This window comes from Phyllostomus hastatus, unplaced genomic scaffold (genome assembly GCF_019186645.2).
Source record: "Phyllostomus hastatus isolate PE091 unplaced genomic scaffold, TTU_PhHast_1.1 phas_contig_254, whole genome shotgun sequence".
Classification (NCBI taxonomy): Eukaryota; Metazoa; Chordata; class Mammalia; order Chiroptera; family Phyllostomidae; genus Phyllostomus; species Phyllostomus hastatus.
Window position 1 is genome coordinate 15,876,171 of NW_025333810.1, and position 26,387 is coordinate 15,902,557.

General features: G+C 39.5%; 1 protein-coding gene across 2 annotated transcripts; it reads right to left on the minus strand.

The window, feature by feature from the left end:
• Positions 1 to 8,369: 8,369 nt before the first annotated feature.
• LOX (lysyl oxidase) lies at positions 8,370 to 23,919 on the minus strand. 2 transcript variants are annotated; one of them, XM_045838081.1, is made up of 7 exons: positions 22,938 to 23,919; positions 22,475 to 22,583; positions 20,850 to 20,987; positions 19,253 to 19,409; positions 16,006 to 16,101; positions 15,543 to 15,658; positions 8,370 to 11,910 (listed from the first exon to the last, which is right to left on the minus strand). In XM_045838081.1, the coding sequence occupies exons 1-7, from the start codon at positions 23,569 to 23,571 to the stop codon at positions 11,904 to 11,906; spliced, it is 1,257 nt and encodes a 418-aa protein (XP_045694037.1). In that variant the 5' UTR covers positions 23,572 to 23,919; the 3' UTR covers positions 8,370 to 11,903. The 2 variants fall into 2 exon arrangements, with proteins under 2 accessions (XP_045694037.1, XP_045694038.1); XM_045838082.1 differs by lacking the exon at positions 8,370 to 11,910 and having other exon boundaries at positions 15,539 to 15,658.
• Positions 23,920 to 26,387: the final 2,468 nt, after the last annotated feature.

The following is a 26,387-nucleotide window of genomic DNA, read 5'->3' on the forward strand; positions in this document are numbered from 1 at the left end:
ATACATCCTTGTTTAGATTAATTCCTAGGTATTTTTGTACTTTTTGAAACAATTGTGAATGGGATTGTTTTCTTAATTTCCCTTTCTCTCAGTTCGTTATTGGCATATAAAAATGCAGCTGATTTCTGCATATTTATTTTGTATCCTATTACTTTGCTAAATTAATTCATCAGTTCTAGTAGTTTCTTGGTGAAATATTTGGGTTGTCTATGTACAGTGTCATGTCGTCTACCGATAAATACAATTTTTCTTCTTCCTTTCCAATTTGGATCTCTTTTATTTCTTCTTCTTGTCTCATTGCTATGGCTAGGACTTTCAGTACTGTGTTAAATAAGAGAGGTGAAAGCAGTCATTCCTGTCTTGTCTGTGATCTCAAGGAGAATGCTTGTAGTTTTTGCTTGTTGAGTATGATGCTGGCAGTGGGTTTTTCATATATGGCCTTTATTATGTTTAAATATATTCCCTCTATTCCTACTTTACTGAGAGTTTTTATCATAAATGTGTGCTGGATTTTATCAAATGCTTTTTCTGCATATATTGATATGAACATGTAGTTTTTAAACCATCATTTTGTTTGTAGTGAATCACATTTATTGATTTGCAAATGTTGTACCAACCTTGCATTTCAGAAATAAATCCCACTTGATCATGATGTATAATTTTTTCTAATGTATTCAGTTTGTGAAAATTTTGTTAAGGATTTTAGCATCTATATTCATCAGGGATATTGGAGTATAATTTTCTCTTTTTTGTAGTGTCTTTATCTGGTTTTTGAATTAGGATAATGCTGGCCTCATAAAATAGGCTTGAGAGCTTTCCCTCCTCTTGGATTTTTTGAAATAGTTTGAGAAGGAGTGGTGTTAGTTCTTCCCATAATATTTGGTAAAATTCACCTATGAAGCCATCCAGTCCAGGGCTTTTGTTTATTGGGTGTTTTTAAATTACTGCTTCAATTTCACTAGTTGTTATTGGTCTGTTCAGGTTATCTGCTTCTTCCTGATTCAATTTTGGAAAATTATATGTTTCTAGGAATTTATCCATTTCATCCAGATAGTCCAGTTTGTTAGCATATAACTGTACATAAAATATTCTTACAATCCTTTGTATTTCTTTGGCATCAGTTATTTCTCCTCTTTCACTTCTGATTTTACTTATTTGGGTCCTTTTTCATTTTTCTTGATGAGTCTGGTTAAAGGTTTGTCAATTTTGTTTATCTTTTCAAAAAATCAGCACTTGGATTCATTGATCGTTTATATCATTTTTTTAGTCTCAATTTTATTTATCTTTGTTCTGATCTTCATTATTTCCTTCCTCCTGCTCACTTTATGCTTTGTTTGTTGTTTTTTTCAAGTTCCTTTAAGTAAAAGTTAGATTGTTTATTTGACCTTTTCCTTCTGTTCTGAGACAGACCTGTAATGCTATAAATTTCCCTCTTAGGAATGTCTTCCCTGTATCTCACAGATATTGGACTTTCTTCTCATTTTCATTTGTTCGAAGGTATCTTTTGATTTTTTTCCTTGATCTCATTGCTTACCCATTCATTGTTTAAAAACATGTTATTTAAATTCCATGTCTGTGTATTTTTCAGTGTTCTTCTTGTGATTGATTTCTAGTTTCATAGCATTGTGGTCTGAGAAAATGCTTGCTATGATTTTAATCTTTTTAAGTTTATTGGGAATTGTTTATGTCCTAATATGTGGTCTATCCTAGAAAATGTTCCATGTTCACTTGAAATGGATATTCTGCTGTTTTGCAGTGAAATGCTTTGCAGATATCAATTAAATACATTTGATCTTGTGTGTCATTTAAGGCTGTCTCCTTTTTGATTTTTTGTCTGGAAGTTCTGTCCATTGAAGTCAATGAGGCATTAAAATCCCCTACAATGACTGTATTCTTTAAATTCTTTTTCTTTTTGCTGCTCTGCTTGGTGTTTTTTTAAACCTTGTCTTCCAAATTGCTAATTCAGTCCTCTTCTTAATCTAACCTACTGTTTATTCCTTCCAGTGTACTATTTATTTCAGATGTTGCATTCTTTATTTTTGACTAGTCCTTTTTAATGGTTTCTATTTCTTCTTTCATGTTGTTGAGCCTCCTTATAATCATTACACTAAACTCTCTATCTGATAAATTGCTTACCTCCCTTTCATTTAGTTATTTTACTAGAGGATTTTCTTGTTCTTTCATTTGGGGCCTATTTCTTTGTCTTCCATTTTGGTTGCCTCTTTGTGTCTGTGTCTATGTATTAGGAAGGTCTGCAAGACTCTGGTGCAGACTTATGTCAGGTGCTGCCTATGACTGGTCCTAGGCAACCTGATTAACGCTATCAGTGATATACAGCATTTTGCTCCTGCTTCTGTGCCTGTTTTCATGGAGAAGGAACCAGGCTATGCACCAAGGCCATCTTTTACTAGCACTGGCTCGGGGGAGGGTCAGCTAAAGTGTCTGAGCTCTCAGAGGTTGGCCTTAGTTGTTAAACTTAATCACTTAGGTAGCCTCTAGCTGTACTCAGCAGCCCACAAGTTAAGCTCCACAGGTTGGGGCAGAGTAATTCCTGTGGGTGGACCTATTGGTTTACCTCTGGCTGATGTCATTTGAAGAAGAGTGCTCTGCCTGAGAAAGATGGCCACTGCAGTATGGGGAATGACCCAGCACAGGGATACTGGCAGCTGTTTCTTCAGTTCTCTGTCTAAAGCCATCAGCCTTAGACTCTCCTTACATGTCTCTAGCTGCTCTTCCTCCCCCGGAGCCCAGGGTAAGTGGCTGCAAACGGATTTTGTGTGTTGGCCCTTTAAGAGGCTCTCTGGGTCTCCAGCTATCTCTCCTTGGCAGACAGAAACCCTGCTTCTATCACAACTGGATGTTATGTGGGTTCCTATCCTGGCTCTGGTGTGATAGGCCAGGGAGTCCAGCTTGGGGTTTAGACCCCGCACTTCTCAGAGGGAACCCACCGGCCACTTTAATATTCCTCCGGAACTTCAGTTGCCACCCATGGGCGTCCAGCCAGCCCTCTCGTGACTCATCTGCACTCCCTACCAGTCACATTGCAGTGAAGTGGTTTCTTCTGTGTGTCTGTGGTCATAAGGCTTCTCTCCAGCTAGCGTTCAATTAGTTATTCTGGATAATTTCTCTACAATTTAGTTATAATTCCAGTTTGGTCTTGGGAGGACATTTGTGCAGCTTCCACTTAACTCCTCTGCCATCTTGGATCCCCACTGTTCATTCTTAATACCACCAAAAGCCAGCTAGAAATATGGACCTTTCATGTGATACAGTTATGAAAGACATGCTACCACTTATCAAGTCTTCTTGCTCCTTTAAGTCAAACCTAACTTATATCTGGTCACATATCTAGATCTGTTTTTTAAAGGAAATACAAGGAACAGAAGAATGTATTAAATAATATAACCAAGATAATATTTGCAAATTCAGAATATTAAAAATTCTGTATGATAATAGGTATTCTATAAAAATATCTATTTTTCACATACATTAATAGCAAGACAAAAAATGATGAAAAGTAAATATATGTGTATATTTTTAAAATACTTAAAACATAATAACAAAATTTAATGTATGGTCCTTGTTTGATCCTGATTCAAACAAACAACTTAAAAAAGGGAAAGAGATTTTAAGACAATTGGTGAAATTTGAATGCCAACTAGATATTGATGATATTAAGGAACAGCGTTCTACCTTAGCAGTTACCTCAGTGAAATGAGCATTATACATTGATGGCAACCAATGTAAATGATTTTAGTGTCACTAGCATGGAAGTATTGGTTCAGAGTGAGGATCCAAAATATTGTGGTAGGGCAGATTCCCTCTTAGATTTTTTTTTCTTGGCAGATTCAAATGAGACCAGTGTTTGAGGTTAAAGCACTCACATTGGCCTCTTGTTGATCATTGAGAGAGGAAAAATTCCAGAGGCCCCCTGAAACTAAATTGTGAAATCCCTCCATGAGGGGAGAGAAAAGGAGAATATGTCATTTTTTTTCCATGTCTCTAATATCAAGAAGTATTCCCCTGAGGAAATTGAAGAGAAGGGATCAGGGAATAAGGTTGTGTGCGCCCAGCTCCTGATAAGCCTTCTCAAACTCTGAAATAACAACAGGATAACTAACTCCCTGTGGACTAAAAGGCACCTCTGGTCAGCCTCTTGGCTTAATTGGTCAGTTCTCAGACAGCAGGTTGCTGAGATTAGTGAAGAAGTTGCATCATGAGTATGTTTTCCTTCTCATCCCTCTGACCCCATGCCCTTAGATCTCTCTCTGCTAAGCAAATGTAACAGTTACTGATGCTGTCAGATTCAGGTTGAAAAACCTCTGGGATATATTATCATACCTGTATAGCATTCTCATCTTACCCTACTATACCACAATGCACATTTTTCTATACCCTAGGAAAAAAGAGAAAGAAATAGTGGGAATACCAAGAGAGTATATTAGGAGGGGATATACTGACTATTTGTTATTCTAACCCTTGACTCTCATTTATCACTGCAGTTCTTCCAGAACATTATTATTTTGCTGTGCTTTTCTCTGAGATTTTCCCTGCCCCCTTACTCCACCATTGAACTGCACCCACTCTAAGGGGACTGTAATGTGTTAAAAGCACAAGGTAACTAATAGAAATAAAGAGTGCAATGCCGCCTTCCTAGGGTTCCTCTTCTAAAGGGAGTCCCTCACTGATGGTCAAAGACAAACAACAGGGCAGATGAATGGTAGAGGGGATAAGTGGGAATGGGTAGCAATTGGAGGAACAAAACCTTAAAAGGGTGGCTCTTTCTCATGTTCTTTCCTTTTTTCTTTTTGAATTAACCCTCCTTTTTGTAACTGCAAAGTGACTGGTTGAATTAGAAGGAACTGGGATCTTCTCTCACCCATAAGGATGAGCTTCTCTTGTGAAATGCCCTGTGAAATTTCATGAAACACTGAAGGTGGGACTGGAGGGAGAAGGCTGCTTAGACCTGCCAGCAGGGGAGGGGAATAGGGTGGAAAGTAAGAGGAAGGTGGCATTACATGTTTCTTGTGGAGAAGTCAGCCCTCAGATACCAAGAATATGGGGTTCTCTTAAAAATCAGGTGGATGAGCAACTTGGAAGGGAAGGTTCTGAGTTGGATTATATAGATGTTGATTTTATTAATCTTTTTGCTAGACATAACTAGGTAGATTATTGGTTCCCAGTAATCTTCTCATTGAAAATATCTGTAATAACTCACCCCCTGCCTCTGGAGAATCGTTTTTCTTCCCCCTACCTTCCCCTGACACCTACACATAAAGCCAAGATGCAGTCATGTGATTTGGCTGAGAGCAGCCATTCTCTTGCTTGACCATGTCTCCTCCACTTGAGCCCGTGTCCTTGACTTCTCTGATTGAATAAGGAGGAGCACTTGACTCATTCTGGACCTTTCATGGTGTTCACAGTGACACATGACTCAGCCTGAACCTATGAAATGACTCCCCTTAGATTTTCCAGACTTAAGCCCCAAAATAATGCCATTTTCTTTCTGGTCAACAAGCTGTGTGAATGTGTACTGAGATCTGCACGCAAAAAGGTTCCATCCTCGTGGAGAAACTAAACCAAAAGAATGAAGTTGACACAGAGAAATGACAGCGAGAACGTCGGTAGTGTTTGATTTCCTGGTACCATCTGCTCCTGGGGCAACCCTACCTTTGCTTTTCCTCTGTTAGATTGCGTGAACCTATAAATTCCTCTTCAGCCTAAATGAGTTTAAGGACATTCCTATTACCAGAAACCAGAGAGCCCTGAAACAAAAGTGAAGTGATCACAACTAACAGATTATTTCTTCATGAATCTTAGGCCCAGCAGCAGCCCAGCTATAGATTGTTATAAAAGTTTTCCCCCTAATATCATGGTATTGAGATAATTAAAAATGTTTGACTCTAATATTTGCTCTATGACAATGATATAATTCATTAGTGTGCAAATGACTGATGGATATTTGTTCCAAATTCTTCAGGCTTCAAATTTATACATTAGTTCAGGAAAATATGGGCAATGAAGGTCCAACATTTGATTTATTTAGAAAAAAGGAGTTGTCTCTTATCAGGAGCTATCATTACATTTGTCCTTAACCCCTATTATGTACAGTGTGTCATGAACTCTGGTTTGCCTTCGTATGTAAAGAAATTGGGAACCAGCAATATTGTATATCTAGCAGTGACTTGGCATATTCTGGGGTATTGTATCACTGGTTCGACCTTTGGTTTTGTGGGGCACACAGGCACGCTCTCGTGTGTTCGCTCACGCTCTCTCTCTCTCTCTCTCTCTCTCAAGTTGGTGCCTATAACCCATGGTTAAGCAGCAAATTATTGGCAACAAATTGTAAATACACACATATATCCTTCCAAGTCATTTGTACACAATCCAAGTTTTTTCCTGCCCCTTCTGAGAAGTGCTAAGATTTATTTCACACTTACCTAAATTATACTATTAGGTATAACAAAATAATTTCAAATATATGAAATGAAGGAACCATGGAAAAAAATAATGGGTTGATCCTCAGTGTTATCAATGAGTAATGTTTGAACAGGAGAGATTTTAATAAGAGGTACCTAAAAGCATTCAAGTTATCTAACAAATAAGAAAAGTCTGTATTTCCTTCTAAAACAAAACATGGTTGAGAGACTGAAAAGTCCCTTAAGGGATCATTCTACACCTGTTCTACCTATTTAATCTTGTAGTTTTTAGGAAGCACAGCAGACAGTAAGTTGGTTGGATTCAGGTATCTGTCTCCTCCCACTCAAATGCTGCCACTGTTATACATTTGTCTTAAGTAATCTTCAAATAATCTCATTTATGAATTGATAATTACTTAATATGACATATCCCGGAGCTTTCTATGAAAAAAAGCAGTTTAGTGAGTGCTATTAAAAAGTTATTTATGGCAAAACAAATCTGAGAAACACTAGATAACAAAGATAAAGTGGTTTCTTTACTACAGGTCTTCTCAGAATGTTCTAACATGGTAATATATATTGTGAGTATCTGCCATAGAGATAACATTTCCCATACTTAATTTAATATGGGATTCTTTTTTTTAATCCTCTGCCAAGGACATTTTTTCTTCCATTGCTTTAGAGAGAGAGGAAGTGGGGCAGGGGGCGGGGAGGCAGGTGGGGGGACAGAGACATCAATGTGAGAGAGACCTTGATTGGTTTCCTGTTCATATGCACCCCAGACAGAGGTTGATTCCACATCCTGGGTATGTGCCCTGACCAGGAATCAAAACTGTGACATTTTGGTCCATGGGACGATGCTCTAACCAACTGAGCCACACTGGCCAGGGCCTTAATACGGGATTTTTTTTTTTTTTACTGTTTTTGAAACTAGAATTCCTCAGCACATACTGGAAGAAATAAATATTCTCCTAATTCTGTGTAAATATTTTACTTATTCAAGTCAAAAAGAGGTATGGCGCAAGAGTTTTGTTTAGGCTGAAAATTACTAAAATGAAAATGGTTTATTCAACCTGTGTGTTAATAGTCTTCTACTAATATCTGTGACAAGGATTAGAAATATTAATAAGTGAATAACATAGGCAGTTAAGTTTTCTGATGGGAAAGAATGACCTGCCCTCCCCATCTTTGGTTAATAAGCTAATAATGAACAGTGCTTGAACACTTGTGGGACTAAAGAAATTGTTGTTTGCATTAATAAGGAAAGCAGAGTCAGATACTTTGCCCCAAGCAGGTAAGGAAGCAGGAATCGGTGGTTTCAAGTATCACTGCATGCACTGCTTGCTGTTCTACTCAAATCTGCAAGCTGCCAGCCACAAGCCTTACATCTATTTTACCTGCAAGAGCTCTTTAAAGGTGCATTGTTTTGTGGGTTAATTTTGTGAGGTGTCCCCCTGCCCCACTCCCCCCAAAAAACACTTGTCCACAGTTTGGGCCTGGTTTGTTCTCTCAGGTTACCAACTTCCAGGCTAATCTGATACACGTTTAAATAAGGAGTACTGTGACAGCAGTACTTCTCTTTGTATAAATAGTTAGTAGCCTGAGATGGATGTGCCCCCTCAGTATATATATGTTTATGCATATCTCTTATAAATCCTAATTAAAACAGAGTGTGGTTGTTCTCACAATGCCTGCCTGCTCTGTGTCCTTGAACTGGCTGGTGATGGTGATAAAACTTAGGATACATTCAGGTAGTTTCTTTTTTAAAACATCAGCTAGATTTTTTTTAATCCATCATACACAAGTTTTAAGTCATATGAGCTTATTAAATAATGCATTAATACAAAAGGCAACTAAGCAAAACCACCAACCACATACATGGCTTTAAGATGTTACCCTAAAGTGAAATTCATGTCATGGACTTATATGTAACAACAAATGACCACTTAGGATACTTGAAATCATTTATTCAAGGTATTTTCATAATTTTGCACTCATAGTATAAGCATACAAAAGAGAACGTGAGAGTGTAAAGAATATAAAGCCAGTGTCTGGGCATTTTAGAGTAAGAGCTCTTAAAAAAGTTACAGATGTTTTACAAGTAAGATTCCTGAAAAATTTGGAAGAGACTAAAACTTCATTAAAAGTATTGCAATACCAAACGACATGCCATGTAGTTAGTAGCCAGCAGTTATATATTAATTAAATGTTTAAGTCCTGTGAACTAAGACAGCACTTTTACATTCAAGTTGAAATAATTCAGCACCATTTTGGCTTCATGGATAAATGAAATGCTGGAAGTTTTAGAAGTGGCCCAGTACTTTTGGCAGCTGAAAATGAAATATAGCTGTTGTTTGAATATATTAACTGTGAATATGAATTCTAAATATAAAAAATATATAGAAAAGGGGTGATTTTTACTTATCAGTTACTATACTGTTAGTATCAGAACAAGTTACTTTTAAAATAAAATATCTTCTGACCAGAAATTCTATATTTTTACACAATTTGCTAAAGATAAATTCTCAGTGCCATGATAATTTTAATAAACTGCAATTCCTCTAGAATCTCAATATTGGAAATGTTTATGAATGTGGTTATTCTATGAGGTTTCAAAGAGAAAAATTTATGTTCATTATTACAAATATTGCCTAGCGATTGAAATTGTGAATAAAATTATGCAAAAATATAGATTTCCTGGATATAGTCAAGATGTAGATTCATATGCTATGGTACTGTTGAGAGACTGAATCCTAGTCTCCGAGGTCAAGATATCTTTAAATCCAGACTGTGGTCTGGATAATTATGAGGCCACTAATATGGCATGTAGAAGACTCACTAAATTACTTTCCTATTTAGCCCATCTTTTTCACAGTCTTTATTAGTTTCAAAGCTAGTACTCAACATTCTTTGTATCTTTTCTGCTATTTCTTTTTTAGAGTTTGGTAAGCTTGGATTGTTTATTTTATTAATGGATAAGTTTTACCACCTAGTCATTTTCTGTGAGTTTTTGTGGTTATTCAGAGAAGCAATCCTTTGAAGTTCAAACATACTAAGTGTTAAATCAATACTTGTGAGTAATTTGGGAGTGTTTAGGGGTGATTGAGGGGGAAGAATGTTTACATAAGGAATAAGTGAGAATCTTTAGCTTCCTAATTGAAACTTTTTTTCAAAATCAACCAAGTAGGACATGTTATATTTAAAAGGCAGACATTTCAGGGATTGGAAATATTTTTAATTATTAGTAACATACATGCATATAACCATTAATTATTAACTTATTTTTAAAATAAAATATGGTCATGAAAAACAATAGTGCTTAAAATAAAATTTTTTAGACATGTACTTATAGTTGTTAAAATGAAATAAAGTGAACCTAAAGGGTAATAATGACATTTTTAATACTTGAGGTTAGGAATAATCCTTTTTATATCCTAATGCCTAGCACGTGAGTGCCTGACATATATTAGGCCCTCAAATGATGATGGATGGACAGATGGAGAGCTCAATGAATGATAAATGTGTCATCTCATATGTATCCAAAGGCCATGGTATTGGCTAGTTTGTAATATAAGGGGTAAGAATCTTGATGAAACTATAGATCTTAAATCTGTAGATGCCATTGTGGCTCAGCATTAATACTGACAGTAGTTTTCTGTTGTTTTTTTAAGCATATTAAAATATTTGAAAAGATTACAATTTAAAAGAAAGGATCATTCTACCATCTTAAAACTAAAAAGAAACTTAAGGCAAAGAGGTACATCAAAGAAGCTATCCCATAGCTCAGATAAGAGCTCAGTGAAAGTTCTGGGTCTCTATTAAGCTGTCTGTATTCTCTGTTGGTAAGTGTGTGCCCTGGCGCATGTGGGTTATGTGGTCCTCTGTTATCCACCCCTCAGTGACTGTCCGTTTCTAGCTCCTCTCCCCCTGCTGGGCACCAAGTGAGTGTGGAACCTTGTTGACTTTACAATTCCATGACATATATATAGTACAGGGATGCCAACTCATTTTTAAAGTTCTACCTCATGTGTCCTTGCACTTGAAGTACCTTCCTTAAGATTTTAATACTTGTTAATGTAGGAAAACTTCTTAAGCACCACTAACTTAAACATGTGATTTGGTTTTTTTCTGTACTTTTTGAATTTAGGAAAAAGAGAAATTCTCCAAATTCTGTTGTAGCACATGGTTTCACAGTTTAAAATAAAATCACAGCTGTCTCATTATGCAGCACAGTCCTTGGTTTTGCAGAATTTTTTCCCTTATTCACCAACTCCTCAAGTGTGTAATGCTGTGTGCTTTCCTAATTTGGATTGTATTTCAGACACATACACAAACATGTATGACTGACTCCTGGCAGACCTAGGATAACCTTCCTGAATCCACACATATTATGTCTTGCATTCTGGATAACTTAACATTTTCTAGCATTCATCTTCTTAAACCTAAACATTAAAAAATGTAGAAAATTTGAAAATTTTTCATTAATTTTTAAAGATGTTTTTCATTAATTTTTAAAAAGTATTTGACAGACAGTTGTGGTTTGAGGGACTTGTTTGTATGATTTTTATTTTATGTCAATAAGGAAAGAATTTTGGCTAATATTTCAATATACTTAATTGTGCATCTTTGGATGTATTACATTTGTTAGCAGAATGACTTCCCTTTGACACAGTTGTGCTATGTCTACCAGTCCCCCAGAATGGTAATTTCAAGGATGCCACTTAAAAGTTCTCTGCCCATAGGAAAACTAGAGAGTAGAGGGAGCATCAACAAATGGCAGAGAGGAGCTTGGCAGCTCAATTACTTAATTTGTTCCGAAACAAAGGCTGACTTAAGTCAGAATGAAATTGTACACTTGACAGAAAGAAAGGAGTGTGTCTACTAATTTAAAACTGTAAACATAAATTTTATATAGGGATGTAACTATCTGAATACATATATTGCCATTTCTCTGCTATATAGTAATACTTCTTGATACCAATGGTAATGTGTTTGTTCCTTTCTCAGCACCAAATGTGTCCATATCTATTTAAACAGTAGGAGCCTCATTTCTAATTGTTCTATGCCAGGACATATATAAGCCAGTTATTATTGTGGTTCACTGAAATTTCAGTACTTTAGAAAATTACCAGTTCAAAGTAATTTTGGCTCATTCATCGAAATATTATTTTCCTTTCTGTATTATAATTTCAAAAAGAGCATAAGAAATTTGGATTTCTTTGAAAGAGCCAAGTGTGCAACTACATAATTGAAACATTATGTTAATTCACAAAATAATGTGAATCATATTAAAATGTTTCCAAATAATGCCAATTTAAATGTTCAAAATCCAGTTATGTACTATTATAAAACAAACAAAAATTCCTTTGTTGAACAGAAAGTTCCCTTTTTCCAAAATACATAAATCCTACTGAAGTTTATCTATTTTTTCCCACTTCAGAACACCAGGCACTGATTTATCCATTGGGAGTCTTGGCTTGCTTTTTAATACCTATATTAAAAAACAAAATAAGAGAAATTATTAACCTGATATTTTATAAATGAACACAGTAGACAAGTTTGAAGTCAACCTTTTAAAAAATTGAGATGTCATTTCCCTCCACCTAAGCAATGGTCACCTTCTGAAATTTACCATTAATACTTGACTTTAGTACTGATTTAAAGATTTTATTTATTTTTAAAGAGAAGAGAATGAAGGGAGAAATACAGAGAGAGAAACATTGATCAGTTGCCCCTTGCACACCCCCAACCAGGGACCTGGTGCCCACAACCCAGGCATGTGCCCTGATCAGGAATCAAACTGGCAACGTCTGGGTTTGTGGGACAATGCCCAACCTACTAAGCCACACCAATCAGGGTGATCTTAATACTGATTTAAAGAAAGTAACTGTGTCAGTAGCAGAAAGTGTATCCCTGATGCCTACAGACTTGATGTCTATCGTTAAAAGAAACATCCACTGAAATAATCAGGAACACAGCAGAACTCATCAGATCCGCAGCCCTGCCTGGGTAAGTTCACTCCATGGAGCAAGTGTGGCGTGTGTGCCAAGGAGCAGGGTCATGGCGGCTTCATTAGTCTGTTCCCAGCATGATTTGGGATATACTGTGAGGCATTAATGGGCAAGACTTTATGGACAGGATCAAAACCAATAAATCAAATATTAGTGTATTTATATTATGATCATAGATCCCTATGTAAAGGAAGTAAGAATATACTTAGTCCAAATCATAAACCATAAACTTCCAAACACTAATTTCTGTGAGAAAAGAATGTATTTGTAGCATCGTGGAGCTGAACTGGGCCACAGAGTCAGCTGGTCCTTATGTCTTATTTACAGGGAGGAGAATGAGGGAGAAGAGAAATAAAGGCACACACTTTCTCACTGGATGGTGTGTTCACACCCAGAGAATACTCTCAGATATTTCCTTAACATGAAAAATATCAGTGAACTGAGAGGTGATATGTCTTTAAGATTAAAAAAAAAAAACAACAATAACATTATGGAGGGAGTCACACGTGCTCTTGCTTACAGAGTCACCAGACTGACCATATAACTTTAGGCAAGGTACACTCCCCATCCAAGAAACTGTAAAGACTGCATCACCTCCAAAATGAAGTTCCAGCTTTTTAACTTGCTCCTCAGTGCTCTTTGATCTGGTCCCAGCTTACTTCTCCATCTTTTTTGCCTAAATCTTAACTCCACGAAACATGTTTCAGCCAAACTAGAACACTTGTTTTTCTAAACACGTCCTGCAATTTCTTCCTGCCACATAGGTGTCAGTGATGTTGATTCCTTCCAGCATGCTCTTGCTTAACTCTCCCCAGTGCAATCCTCCTCAGCCTTCAAGACCCACTTCAAGTGCTGTGCTAAAGCTACTCCTGACCCTCAGCCAGGGAACTCTGAGCCCTAGCAAGGGAGACAAGAAGTGAAAGTCCAAACATAAAAGACAGTCACCCTGAACATGATAGTTTCTTTCTCAAGTCCAGGTTTCTGCACTTCTCCCATTACTTCCTGCTCATAGATAAGTGTGATCTTAGTTTATTACAAACCACTAACTATGGGTCATTAAACTTTTTCATATTTTCATCTGATCAATATTTATTAAAATTCTACCTCAACCACTCTTGCAGTTCAATTACACTCAGTGGCAACTGGTTAAAAAAAAAAGTCAACTCTAGGCTAGAGCAATATAACAATTTTTATTTGCTCAAAATATCTGGCAACATCCAATTCAATAGGTTCTACTGATTAAAGTGAGACAGACTGTGCCCACAGAGCCAGTTTTCTAGACTTAGTCCTAGAGCAAGGTCAGCAGTCGTACCTGGGAGTCACCTAACTTATTATAACAGAGGCCCTGGTCCCACTGCATTTTATCTTACCCCTCTCACCCTTTCAATTCTAAATTCCTAAAGACAAGGTAATTTATCTATTAATCAGGTATTGAAGAAGAGGCTAAATTACACGGTGGCAGACCTACACCTGGCAATGGCTACATGGCAGACAGAAGGCTAGGTCCCAGCCATGATGGGATACAGCAGGAGACAGACATTAAACACAGAGAGTCACAGGCAATTAATTGGAATTATTGTAATAAGGCTACAAGGGAGCATTCCAGGGTCAGGAATCATTTATCTTTGCATTACTCTCTAATATGTAGTGTAGGACCTCAATAAACACACAGTACAAATGTGAGTACCAGTGAATAAATAATGAGTGAAGAAATTAAGGAACTATAAAAATTAAGAGAAATTAATCCATTTATTTTTTATTTATTGTAGCCCGAATTACACTGATGTTCTGGGAGTTTACAGTTATACTATGATCAACTCTATACAATATGGGTCATAAACCCATCCAGGTTTTCTGTATTGTGGGCATGTTCAGAGAATAATTACCTCTTTTTCCCTATGCTGTTCCTTTGCAATTAAAAGCTTCATTTATCTTTAATGCTGTGATGATGCTTGTAGAGCACAGGCATTTATGGGAATAAGGAAAAGGCACCCCTGAGAGGTGAATGCAGCCCAGGCCACACTACATGGCTCTCTGAATGGACCACGGGCTGCTTTAAGCCCATTTCCCTCAGCCAGCAGCCCAGGGGAAAGGTAGAACCTGAACAACTAGGTGTAAGTGGTCTTGGGGCAACCTACAAACTACAGGTTTATGTGCAGCCAAACTGATCCCTGGTTTGTATATTAGGGAGAAACTGCTATTAAGTATGACTTGCTAGTGTACCTGTTATGCATGCTGCAGAGGCATTGGTGCCTCTCTAACATCAAACCAAGCTGACTGTGGTCAGCATCACTGCAATGGCGTTCCCATTGTTTGGAAGGTGTGATTCCCAGGGGGCAGATGTAGTTGAAACATATAACCCAGCAATACTAGAGCAGGCAGTGCTGAGGGATCGAGGTGGAACAGACAGACAAGCAGGAAACCTACTCAGCTTTCTTTTAAGTATTTACATCAACACACCTCCCCTGTGAATATTAATGTGCTGGGATTCTATCTAAGATTTCATTCACAGAAGGGTTTCAGGACTAGGAAAATTATGAAGGCACCTCCACACATTCCCTCCTTTTGAGGAATATTTCCCTAGTACTTGTTCTAGAACTTGAATATGTGAACTCCTGATTTCTACAGAACAGGCAGTCTGATCTCTTAAGTTGCATACTTTAAGGCAGTGATTTTTCAGAATGGACTCTGAAGAACTCTAGGAATTTCTTCAGCGCTCCTTCGTGGACTGTTTGGCAGGAGCAGGAAACCCACTGTTTGGGCTCCCACAGGGTCACCCACACTGCAGATTGCATATTTTACATATTCGGCCTCCACACGGGCTTTTTGGGTAAACAATGTGTTCTGTGTGTATGTCTTGTCTTCAAAACTAAGCTTTAGGATGCTAAAAACCTGAATATATTTCCTTTCCTTAGCAGTACCAAAAACAGATCAGCTCTAAGTGTACAGTAGTGCAGACTCTACCATTCTCTTCCTTTGGCCTAGTTTACAGTAGCAGCCTACTGTAAAGAGGCTACAGTAGTAGTAGAAACAGACACATCCTGTGTAATGCCTGTTGATGAACTGAACACTCTGTGAAAGAGGATCACTTAGCTAGGCAAATAAGACTCACGGTGAAATCGTGCAGCCTGAGGCATACGCATGATGTCCCGTGTAGCGAATGTCACAGCGCACGACGTTGTTGGAATAGTCCGACTCAGGCACCAGGTAGCTGGGGTTCACACTGACCTAGGCAATGCAAACATCATCCACATTTCAGACTCCATCAGCAGTGTTTACTAGTTAGTGTCTTCCTGTTTTCACAGGGCTAGCACGCTTCAACTCTCTGTGCGGGGAGGGTCAAGTTAGGCAAGTGCTTACACTTTGGAAAGGTGTTGGAGAGAGGCTGTATATTTTTTCCTCAAGTTCTTTAAAATAAGAATTTTTTTCATACATCTAGGATCATTTAGAAATCATTCTAGAGGATATATAATTGCTTTCAGGTCCATGATTATTTAACATTTGAGCCAGGAGGAAGAGTTCTGTTGAATTGCAATCAAAATAAATTACAGGTACATATTTTCAAAGGTTTCTACCTTGAGAATGTAGTTTCCAGGTGCTACATCTGTAATATCAATCCACTGGCAGTCTATGTCTGCATTATATGTATCATAACAGCCAGGACTCAACCCCTAGAACAAATAAAATAAAAAGTTTAAAAAGATGGTATATTGTTAGAGCATGCTAAAGAATATGCTTATTATTTGCAAATTAAATTTTAAGTTAGTACTTACAAGAGTCTGACAAAAAACTATACTTATATTGCATCTCCCTTGAGAAGTATATGTTACTCAGCCTTATAGCACCTCCAGCTAAAAAAAATACAGGACTAATATAAGTAGTAGTACATCTAGCCTTTTAAGTGTCACAAATCAATCTCAAGGGACAAAGTAGGCCTCCACAAAAATTCTAAACTATCGGCAGTTCAAGAATAAAGGCCACGTAATAATCAATTCAGCTCAAGTGTCATCTTCTCAGTACATACAACCTTCCCCAACTTCCCCTTTGGGAAATTACCTTCCTGTACTCTGCCCGTGATACTTTTTTGTGGGTATAGCTTTTATAGCATTATCCTTTTCTTCTCTGAAGTGTCATCATACTATATATCTAACTATGTAGCTAACAGTAACTATGTGTTATGTGCCAGGAATAACTTTAAACATGTCACATACCTGAATTCAGTTCCCAGAACTACATGAGGTAGGTGCTGTTATTATCCTTGTTTTACAAATAAGGGGTCTGAGGCACCGTGGGGTCAAATAACTCATGGAAGGTTACACAGCTTGTAAGTGGCTGAGTTGCTTTTGCTCTTAGGCAATCAGATCGAGTCTCTGATCTCAACCACAACACTGTACTCTCTCTCATATTGTCACTGAATTATTTTGTTGAATTAAAGGGATGAATGTATGTCTCAGTGTTTGAATCCCACCTCACTGCACTTGCTGTTCACTTCACTAAGTAAATGATTGACTCCTACAGGCTGAGAGAAGAATACCAATGAGATACGGTCCTTGCTCTCAGGAAAGCTTTAGTCTGGAGAAGTTTGTTCAAATTGAAGCCTGTAGATATCTTCTCAATTCCATTAGTTCTACTGTTGTATTTTCATTCTAATGGTAATCTCAAGTAAATTAAAAAGCATATGCTAGAATCATTTTAACTCAATACTGCCATTTAATTTCAGCATCCAAGTCTGCTTTGGTGCTTAAGATGGCAAAATCATCTAAGCATGTTCTAAACAATGCTGGTTTGGGTATAACCTGATTCAGGGAGAAACAGGGAGAATCGTGCTCTCAGATGGCACACAATATGGCACACACAGGTCACACCCAAACTACCTGTGCCACAGCATTGGGAACCATATCCCCACCTTCCTTTGTACCAACACATTAACACTATGTTGAGGAGTAAATATGTAATGAATAATTTTTGGCTTCTGATTTCAGCATGTAATTCTGATTCTGGCACATAATAAATAATCACTGTTAGGTCATTGTTACTGTTGCTACCACTACTACTAAATTTGTGGCATTATAAGGATTCACTGGATTAGACGCCTCTTTAATACAGGTTTAAATAGCACCACAGTGTGGGTCTTACTTTTAAGTGAGCAAAAGGGCTTCAAAGCATGCTGAAATTGGCACCCCAGGATAATTCAGCAGCAGAAGTTATGTATGAGCTTTGATTATCTGCACTAGCAGACACAAATGGGTGTTTTTTAAGGCCATTAAGCAAACAGGTATTTCATATATTCAGAGTCATACTTTAAAAACAGATTAAATGTAGAACCTACCTGAGGCTGTCAAAATTAGCTATTTAGTTTTAGCAAAACACAACCATTTGTTACATTAAATTAATAAGGTTAATATGACAGTTTCTAGTTTTGTGTATGTTTAATATGTAAATTTGTTACCTAAGAGTTGTATGAAGGTATAAATATAAGTTATATCTAGTTTCATATTTAGATACATTTAATCATTGTAAAACAACTAATCTGAGCATTGGGTCTCTGGGCGAATTACTGTTTTCTTTGAATGAAGCAGCAAAGTGAAAAACACAAAAACACCAATCACTTGTAATATAAGGCCTGGTGAAAAATAGTTAAATAGGACATAAATGGAGGGTGATAAACAGGAAAGCTACCATATAAAATGAAGTGGGGTTACTCTGAGAATCAGGGACTAGAAGTGCTGTAGATACCTGTAGCCCTGTGTTCAAGAGCGTCAGCAGTGAGCTGTCCAGAATACCTCGTTCTGAATGACGGGCATAAACTCCCAGTCCCTGCACAGACAGTGGCTGTGGGACTTGGAGATCACTGAGTGAAAAAGGGAATTTCTATATGCACATGTGTGTCCTATGTGGGTAGATTACATCTTCTTTTACCTGAAGAGTAAGTGCTGCTTCAGGGCACTTATTGAACCTTCCCCCCTCCTTCCAATTATGCTGATGTTCTAAGCCCAGAGAAAGAAGCAACAGTGAACATTTAGGTCACCAAAAAGCTTCCTGCTACAGCCCTGCAATCTGCTTCCCCAGGTGCCAGCAGCTGATTCCCGTGTGCCCTGAGTTATATACATTCACTACTCCTTGCCAGGAGTTTGGCTGGAGTAAAATTATAATGTCCTTTTACAAATTAGAGTTTCTTATGGAAATACTGGCATGGTTTTTAACTGACACAGATTTTCCCATTATAAGACATGCAAACTGCTTAGTTCAGCATGATTTTTAAAAATCCATCCCAGGAACATCTGACATCAATTATACTGTAGGTTTAAATATATATGCATGAAGAAAGAAATTGTATCCTTCTGCTTTTATTTGCATGATTAAAAGAGACAGTTTTCAAAAGTGCTTTTTTAGAAACCTATTTTCTCTCCTTCTGCAACCACCAGCACTGGGTATCCTATTTTTTAGCTTAATAGGTGGAGGAAGGAATTGTTTTGCAGGTGAGAAAACACGTATCTTTTCTATAGTTATTTACTAAGCCTGCTAAGGAATACAGAGTAAGTGCAGATATTGGAAACCATTCAGATTTTTTCAGAGGGTAAAGGGTTGCTTTCGATTGTGGAACACAATGAGCATGCAGGGACCTTCTGTGATGATGAAATACTTTCAAAATAACTTGGATCATCAAGCCATCACTTGTCCTTTCCCAGTTATTTTCCATCTTGACTAGATGACCCCCAAAATGAAACAGTTTGTAAATGACAGGGAGGAGGAAAGAAAATGAAGACCACTCTGTTTTCTCTCCGAAGCCTGAAGATTCCTGATCCGATGATGCCAACCTACCTGTGTGTGTGCAGTGCATGCAAATCGCCTGTGGTAGCCGTAGTCACAGGACGTGTCCTCAAGACAGAAACTTGCTTTGTGGCCTTCGGCCACTCTCCTCTGGGTGTTCGCATCGAGCAGGTCATAGTGGCTGAACTCATCCATGCTGTGGTAATGTCTGACATTCCACACAACACAGAGAGAGTGGTCAGTGACACATAGAGGAAAAGTGGTGAGAATTGGAGATGACTCTGGCTGCCTCACACATTTGTTTGCACATTAAGATTGCAATGAAGTTTATCTTAAAGCCAGATTCATGCTAGATTCCCTCCCATCCCAACCCAGGGTCAGAAATCTAGAAATCTATCAAAATGCTAAGCTTCTAACTTTGCAACTTGGTGGGGGTAGACTTATTTGGAGTATCTTGCTTTTCTATTATACCCTGTTTTACCTTCAAATATTAAATAGAAATAGACAATAAATTATCTGTGTTTACGTGACACTTGCCATATGTTCTCTAGTATATTTGTCTTGGCTGCCACTACTCATGTTTCATTCCAAAAAAGAAGAGTACATGACTATTGGAAGGTTTCTGTGAGATTTTTAAACACTGAGTTTTTATAGATTTAAAATCACCACTAAAATGCAAAAGAGAAAAAATGGCATGTTTTTTTCACCATTATTGTTAAACTAGTATAAACTTTTATTTGGAAATAAAATAATTCTGTTCTATTAGCAGATTAAGCACTCATTATCTACTGCTATCATTTCATTAAAGAGCAGGTGCTGAGTTTCCTCTTCGCACATTAAGGAGAGTAGAGGAAATGGCTCGAACTGCAGGAAGTTCAAGGGCACACATCAGGATAGCCTGGCAATAAACACCTGGGCAATTTATCAAGGTGAATTATAGAATAACCTAATGTGAAAATCTTTTAAAGTTAGGACAGAACAAGCAGTTGTGCTGATTCAGGTCTTTTAAAAGACGGAGAAAGGTCCCTCTCAGCTCATGGAGTAGATTCAGGGGTGTCCAACCTTTTGGTGTCTCGGGGCCACACTGGAAGAAGAGTTGTCTTTGGCCACAAATTAATTACACAAACACTAATGAAAACTGACAAGCAAAAATAAGGTTTTAAGAAAATTTACAATTTTGTGTTGGGCTGCATTCATGGCCATTGTGGGCTGCATGTGGCCTGCAGTCCGTGGGTTGGACACCCCTGGACACCTTTCCTTGAGAAGGTGTTTGAACACTTTTGATAACAATTTATGGTCTTTATTATATGCTGTCAGAGGCAAACCAACTATAGGTTGATATCTTGGCTGCAGAGGGCTTTTTTTAAAAAATCAATCTCACTTGCAATATATTGGAGTAAGATTCCAGCAAAGCCAACTGCTGTATACTACCAACAGTTTTAATAAGCTGGATTTAGAGTTTCTGATTTGAAAGATAACAGGATGTAGTAATTGACATTTTATCTTAAAGACACACTCTACTGATTATGTCAATACACAGAAAAATTTTAGATGTAAATAACAGCAGTTTTCTCCCTTTGGTTTGTATAAGAATCATTTGAAAAATGATAAAGCAACTCAAAAGTACCCAGGAGGCCCACCTACTTACTGGTGACAGCTGTGCCATTCCCAGGAATATCTTGGTCGGCTTGGTAAGAAATCTGATGTCCCTTGATTTTTCACTCTTTGGGGAAATCTTAGCAGCACCCTGTGATCATAATCTCTGACATCCACCCTGTATGCTGAGCTGTCATTTTGAAAAAAGAAACATTTTCACAAACTATTAACTAAAGACAAAGGAACAAACAAAACCTTTTTCAATATATAATGCTGACTCCCTTACTCCCCATACTAGACTATCAATCCAAGAGACCAGGGCATTTTGCTTATTTTAACTATTGCTGAATCTCCAGATCCTAGAACAATGCCTGGCAAGTAGAGCTCTGTGAATATGTGTTGAATGAATGGGTAAAATGAATGACAACTATGGAAATCCTCAGTTTAAATGTAAAAAGATAATAGAATTAGCATTAAAATTTACGTGTGAGCCTTGGCTAGTGTGGCTCAGTGGACAGAGTGCCAGCCTGTGGACCAAAGGGTTGCCAGTTGGATTCCCAGTCAGGGCACATGCCTGGGTTGTGGGCCAGGTCCCCAGTAGGGGGCTCACAAGAGGCAACCACACCTTGATGTTTCTTTCCCTCTCTTTCTCCCTCCCTTCCTCTCTCTAAAAATAAATAAAATCCTAAAAAAGTGCTCACAGACTATAAAAAAATTTACATATGATAATGTAAACTTTATAATCATTTCAAGTTTAACCACATGAATGAGTGAAAAACTGAGGTGGTAATTAGCCCAGATTTTTTAAAAATCATATTTACTTGTTAATAATTTTTAATCTAACAATATATTTCTTGAATAATTAACTAAGATGTAAAGTGGGGAAATAATTCTAAAACAATACACCCACATTAGATAGATAATTTTTTAACTTCACCATCTTCAAAACAACAGCATTACTATAATAATATTGGGAGTGCAATGGTGTGAGTGATGCAAGACTCAAGAATGAAAATGATGAGCTTCAATTTCTTCTCTTCCTTTAGCCTAAGAGTTATAAAGGGTCAAAGCGAGAGAAATATACAAATAAATATTACTATGTTTCTTATAATATATTTTGTATGAAAATACATTCAAATACTATTGATGACCTTATTTCACACTGTAAAAAATTGTTGAGACCTATCAAAACGTTCTTTTGCTCCCTCTGCTGGCTTCCCAACAGTATACTCAGGGAAATCCACTCCCAGAATTGCTATGATTTTATTTTAGGACTGATGGAAAAAAAAAAGAAAGAAAGAAAGAAAGAAAGCTTTCCACAATGGCAAATTAGCTCCCCAGTCTTTTGAGGGAATATTGACAAACTCTTCAATTACAAAAATTTTTCACGTTTTGTACAGTTTAATAGAAAGTTATAGGAAACAGCTAGCTCCAAAGCTGAAGGATCTTGAATTTTGTGCTTCAGTTTGAAAGAGAACCCACAGAGAACCCATGGAAATCTTCAAAATTTTAACTCTCCATCCAGGTCAGCATGCCCAGGAGATGAAGTCCTACTTCCCCGCTCTTGTACCACTTCCTAACTCTTGTCCGCAGGAACAAGAGTGGTTAGAATCAGGCACCTGATCTGCCCCTGGAACCCAGACCAGGCAGCCAGGCCGCTGATATCCCAGCTAGTACCTGGCCAAGCAGTTTTCCTCCGCAGCGCATCTCAGGTTGTACATGGACACCTTTTGCACGTATGTGGAAGCCTGGATATAGTAGGGATCTGGCACCAGGTCCGGGAGACCTAAAGGAGAGCAGACGATGGGCACAGCAGTGAGACAACCCTGCGCCCCCTACCCTGGCAACTGGTATCTCCCTACCCCTTGCTCCTCATCCTTTGCCCAACCGGACTGCTTGTCTGTGAGTGGCTGCGGGTAGCAGGAGAAAGGGGATGCCCCAGGCTACAAAGCAATGTAGAAAGGAAGCAGGAGGGGCCAGGCGCGTGGTTTGCACCAGATTCCAGGGCTGCTTGTGCAGGCGCAGGGGGAGGGATCAGATCTGCGGGAACTAGGGCCTGCCGCGCCCTGGCAGCCACGTCGGGGGGCCACCAGCTACTTAGGGGAAGGGGTGCGCGGTGGTTTCCACGACTTGTGCTTACCGTACTGGAAGTAGCCTGTGCCATACCCTGGCCGGTACCTGCTCCCAGGCCGGGGCCTTTCGTACGTGTCGTAGTAGTTGTAATAGGGGTTGTCGTCGGAGTACTTGTAAGGGTTGTATGGGTCATCACCCACCATGCCGTCCACTCGACTAGGGGGCCTCAAGTTACTGAGCGCTGGGCGCTCTGCTGGTGCAGTCCGGTTCCTCGTGCGCAAGGCACCAGCGTCGTGGGTCCCGGACGACGAGTAGCCAGCTTGGAACCAGTGGCGGGCTGCGGGCCCGGGGAGGCCAGCAGCGGCTCCCGAAGAGGCAGCTGTCCGCGCCCGAGTCGCTGCGGTGCGGTTGTTGCGGAGCAGCAGGATCGGCGTGCGCGGCTGCAAGGCAGCCGCGTTGGCGGCGCCCTGGGCGGTGGCGCCTGGGTCCCGTCGGCGCTGCGGCTGGTATTGTGAGCCCTGGCTCAGCAAACTGAACACCTGCCCGTTGTTCTCCCATTGGATCCTCTGGCTCCAGGCTCCAGGAGCCGCCGGAGGTTCGCGAGGGGGCTGCTGCTGGCCCGTGGCCGGCGGGGCGCAACGCACGAGCGAGCAGAGCTGCAGGGGCCCCAGCAGGAGCGTGGTCCAGGCGAAGTGCATCATTCCCTTTCCCCGATAGCCCCCACTCCAGGAGGACGTAGCTCAGAGAAAAGAAAAACGGGGTTCAAGTCACGTGAGAGAGGGAGAAATCTTCAACCCGGCAGGCAGTGGAGCGCGAGTATCTTAGCCCCACCAAGCAGTGCCGAGGGTGGGCTGCAGACCCTCCTCCAGTCAAGGCAGCTGCTGGGACGTGGCACCCGCCTCTTTCCTCTTTCCCAGTGCTCTGGAAGGCGATGGGGAGCGGTGCGGGCGGCTCTGCGAGCCGGCAGTGTCTGGAGTGAAGCAAGGAGGAGAGATTTTAAACTTTCTGGCACGTTTGCAAAGTTACACAAGCCCCGTTCGGCCGGCCACCCCTCCGCTATTTGTTCACGTAATACGATTGGAAACGTGCAAGGGGGACAGCTCCTCGCCTCTGCCCCTCCCTCCGCTCTCAGTCCTGCCCTCCTCCCCCCAGACACGTTGCACAGGGAGCGTTAAGGGGAAAGAACAAAAACGGAACACACATCCTGAGACACACTAGGCTTAATCTGGGGCGAACATGCAGGAATTTCAAAAGACTCAGACAAGCGAAGGCAGCCAGGCCATGGGGCGACGCCAAAATATGCATGAAGAAAAATGCTATTAGGTCACCAGCCCCAGAGAGGCGGGAAGTCAGGAGGTGGGGAGGGTGCCGGGGACGAGAGTTGGAGGCAGAGGCGAAAGATTGTGACTAACTTATCCATAAGGAGTTAACCAGACAAATTTCCCAATGCATACTCCCTCGTTTTTGTGGGAAGTGCTCTCAGCAAATAAACCCAGGATCTCAAATTTTGTTTTTTGTGTGTGTGCAGGTAATATGAGAAATGGGTTACAAATTTGTTTCCTACAGTGAATATTTTAATAACCAAAAGTGAAATTTTGCAGGGAACAAATTCCAGCTATAACACTGAAAGCGATGAATAAACCTGTCTCTTTTTCCGAATGCTGGCCTGATTTGTACTTTGTGTGGAAGTGAAGAACCATTTTTCAAGTGTCTACCAGGAAGTTTCATTGAAGGGGGGCTAGAGCAAGTCTGGCTACTCCAGCACTCGGAAGACAGCTAGCTAGCTTCAAATCAGCATTTTATGCGACTTTGTTTTTCTCTTTCTACATCTAATAATTAGATTTGACTTTGGATTTTAAAAACTTAAGTCACCGTTTGTTAAATGTTGAAAAGTCATGATGTTTGATTGATTCCACATTAAACAAAGAGGTTGCTAAAGAAACTAAACCGCCTTGGGATTCAGCTTTCGGTAAAGAGGAGGGAGTAGGAGTGGCCAGAGGAGAACTGGTAGGAGGGTAAGGTGGGAGGTGGGTAATGCTGACTGGAAAGAGATGCTTAATGGTCCAGTTATTCACATACCACGCAGGGTTTCTGCTGTGCTGAAAACACTTAAAAGAAAAATTGCTGCTAAAAAGACTGATTTAAAACTACAACTCAAAACCAGATTTTACTAACCTTTTTTTTTATTTTGGTGTTATCATTGAGCTGTTGTCTAAGCGTACTTCAATAGTTAGCTATCTCCGCCAGTCCCCGACTCTCCACATTTAATGACCACATTTTGGTGGGGTCGTGGACATCTGCTGATTGGACTGTTCACCATCCATTTTCCACTTTTTCTTGTCAGAACGCCTGTATTTTCCTTTGGGAAACTTCCCCTACCCTGCTGAACTGTGGGACTGACTGCGCATTCGTGGGACTTCCCCCACTTCCGGTAGTGGTCGTGAGATCCAAGTCTGGCTCATCAAACTGTCTCCCTAGGATTTGAATCTTGAACAGAAGGACATCGAGAGTCAAAAATGTTGGAGTCCACTCTTCGCACTACTGAAGAAAGTGTCTGTGGGCTCTTGCTACACAGATTCCCCTTGAGCTGAGTTACCACAGTATCTTCCCAACACCTGGTTCCTAAGCTTTGCCTTCCATTTTTCCAATGTGGTCCTTTGTGGCATAACATGGTCAGAGTCAATTTCTGGCGTTTGCCAACTAAAGATCCCTGACTCACACTGAGGGAGCTGTGGCTGCCCCTCTCACCTAATCAGATCACACAATTTTTAGTCCAAGCTGATGGGTTTGGCTCTTTTTGTGTCAAATTAGATTTTCTCTGCCCATGACCACATAGTGTCTTTGGTCGCAAAGAGGTATGAGTGGAAGCTTGCCAATGTATTGGCAAATCTATTGCTTATAAGATGGAGATAAAAATTCAAGTGCAAATTCCACTGATTGCAGGTCAACTGTGTCATTCCTTTCTGTGAAGGTCAGAGACATCTCCAGCTGTCATTTTACAGACTTGATGCCATGGTTAAAATTAAACTACTCAATTTCTTCAAACCCACAAAGAGAAGATAGAGTGAAAAGAAGCAGGTGTATATAATTTGAATGGATAGACCAAATTATAGGAGAGGCAGGAAGGGGTAGAGTATAATTATCTCTCAGCTGAAAAAGATTCTGCATGCACCCATCAACAGTGTATTCCCCAGAAGAGAGAAGCCTGTAACTGCTGGTGTTTGACCACATGTTCCTGAGGGAAGACCTCTGCTATGGAGGTCACATTGTCAGAGTAGCTGACCACAGCAGCTCCTAATGGGAGAGAAGAAAGTTTATGCTGGATCTCAGATAAAATAGCCTTGTTTCCAATCCTGGTGCTTGCACAAAAAAGCTGTGTATCTTTGGAAAGCTGAGATACTTTCCCTGGCTCTTAGTTATCTGTAGGAATCAAGAATTAATCCAAATCTTTTCTAAAGTAGTTTTCCTAGCTTTAAAATCTCTGATTTTTGTGAATGTCCAAGTCATTCCAACTACT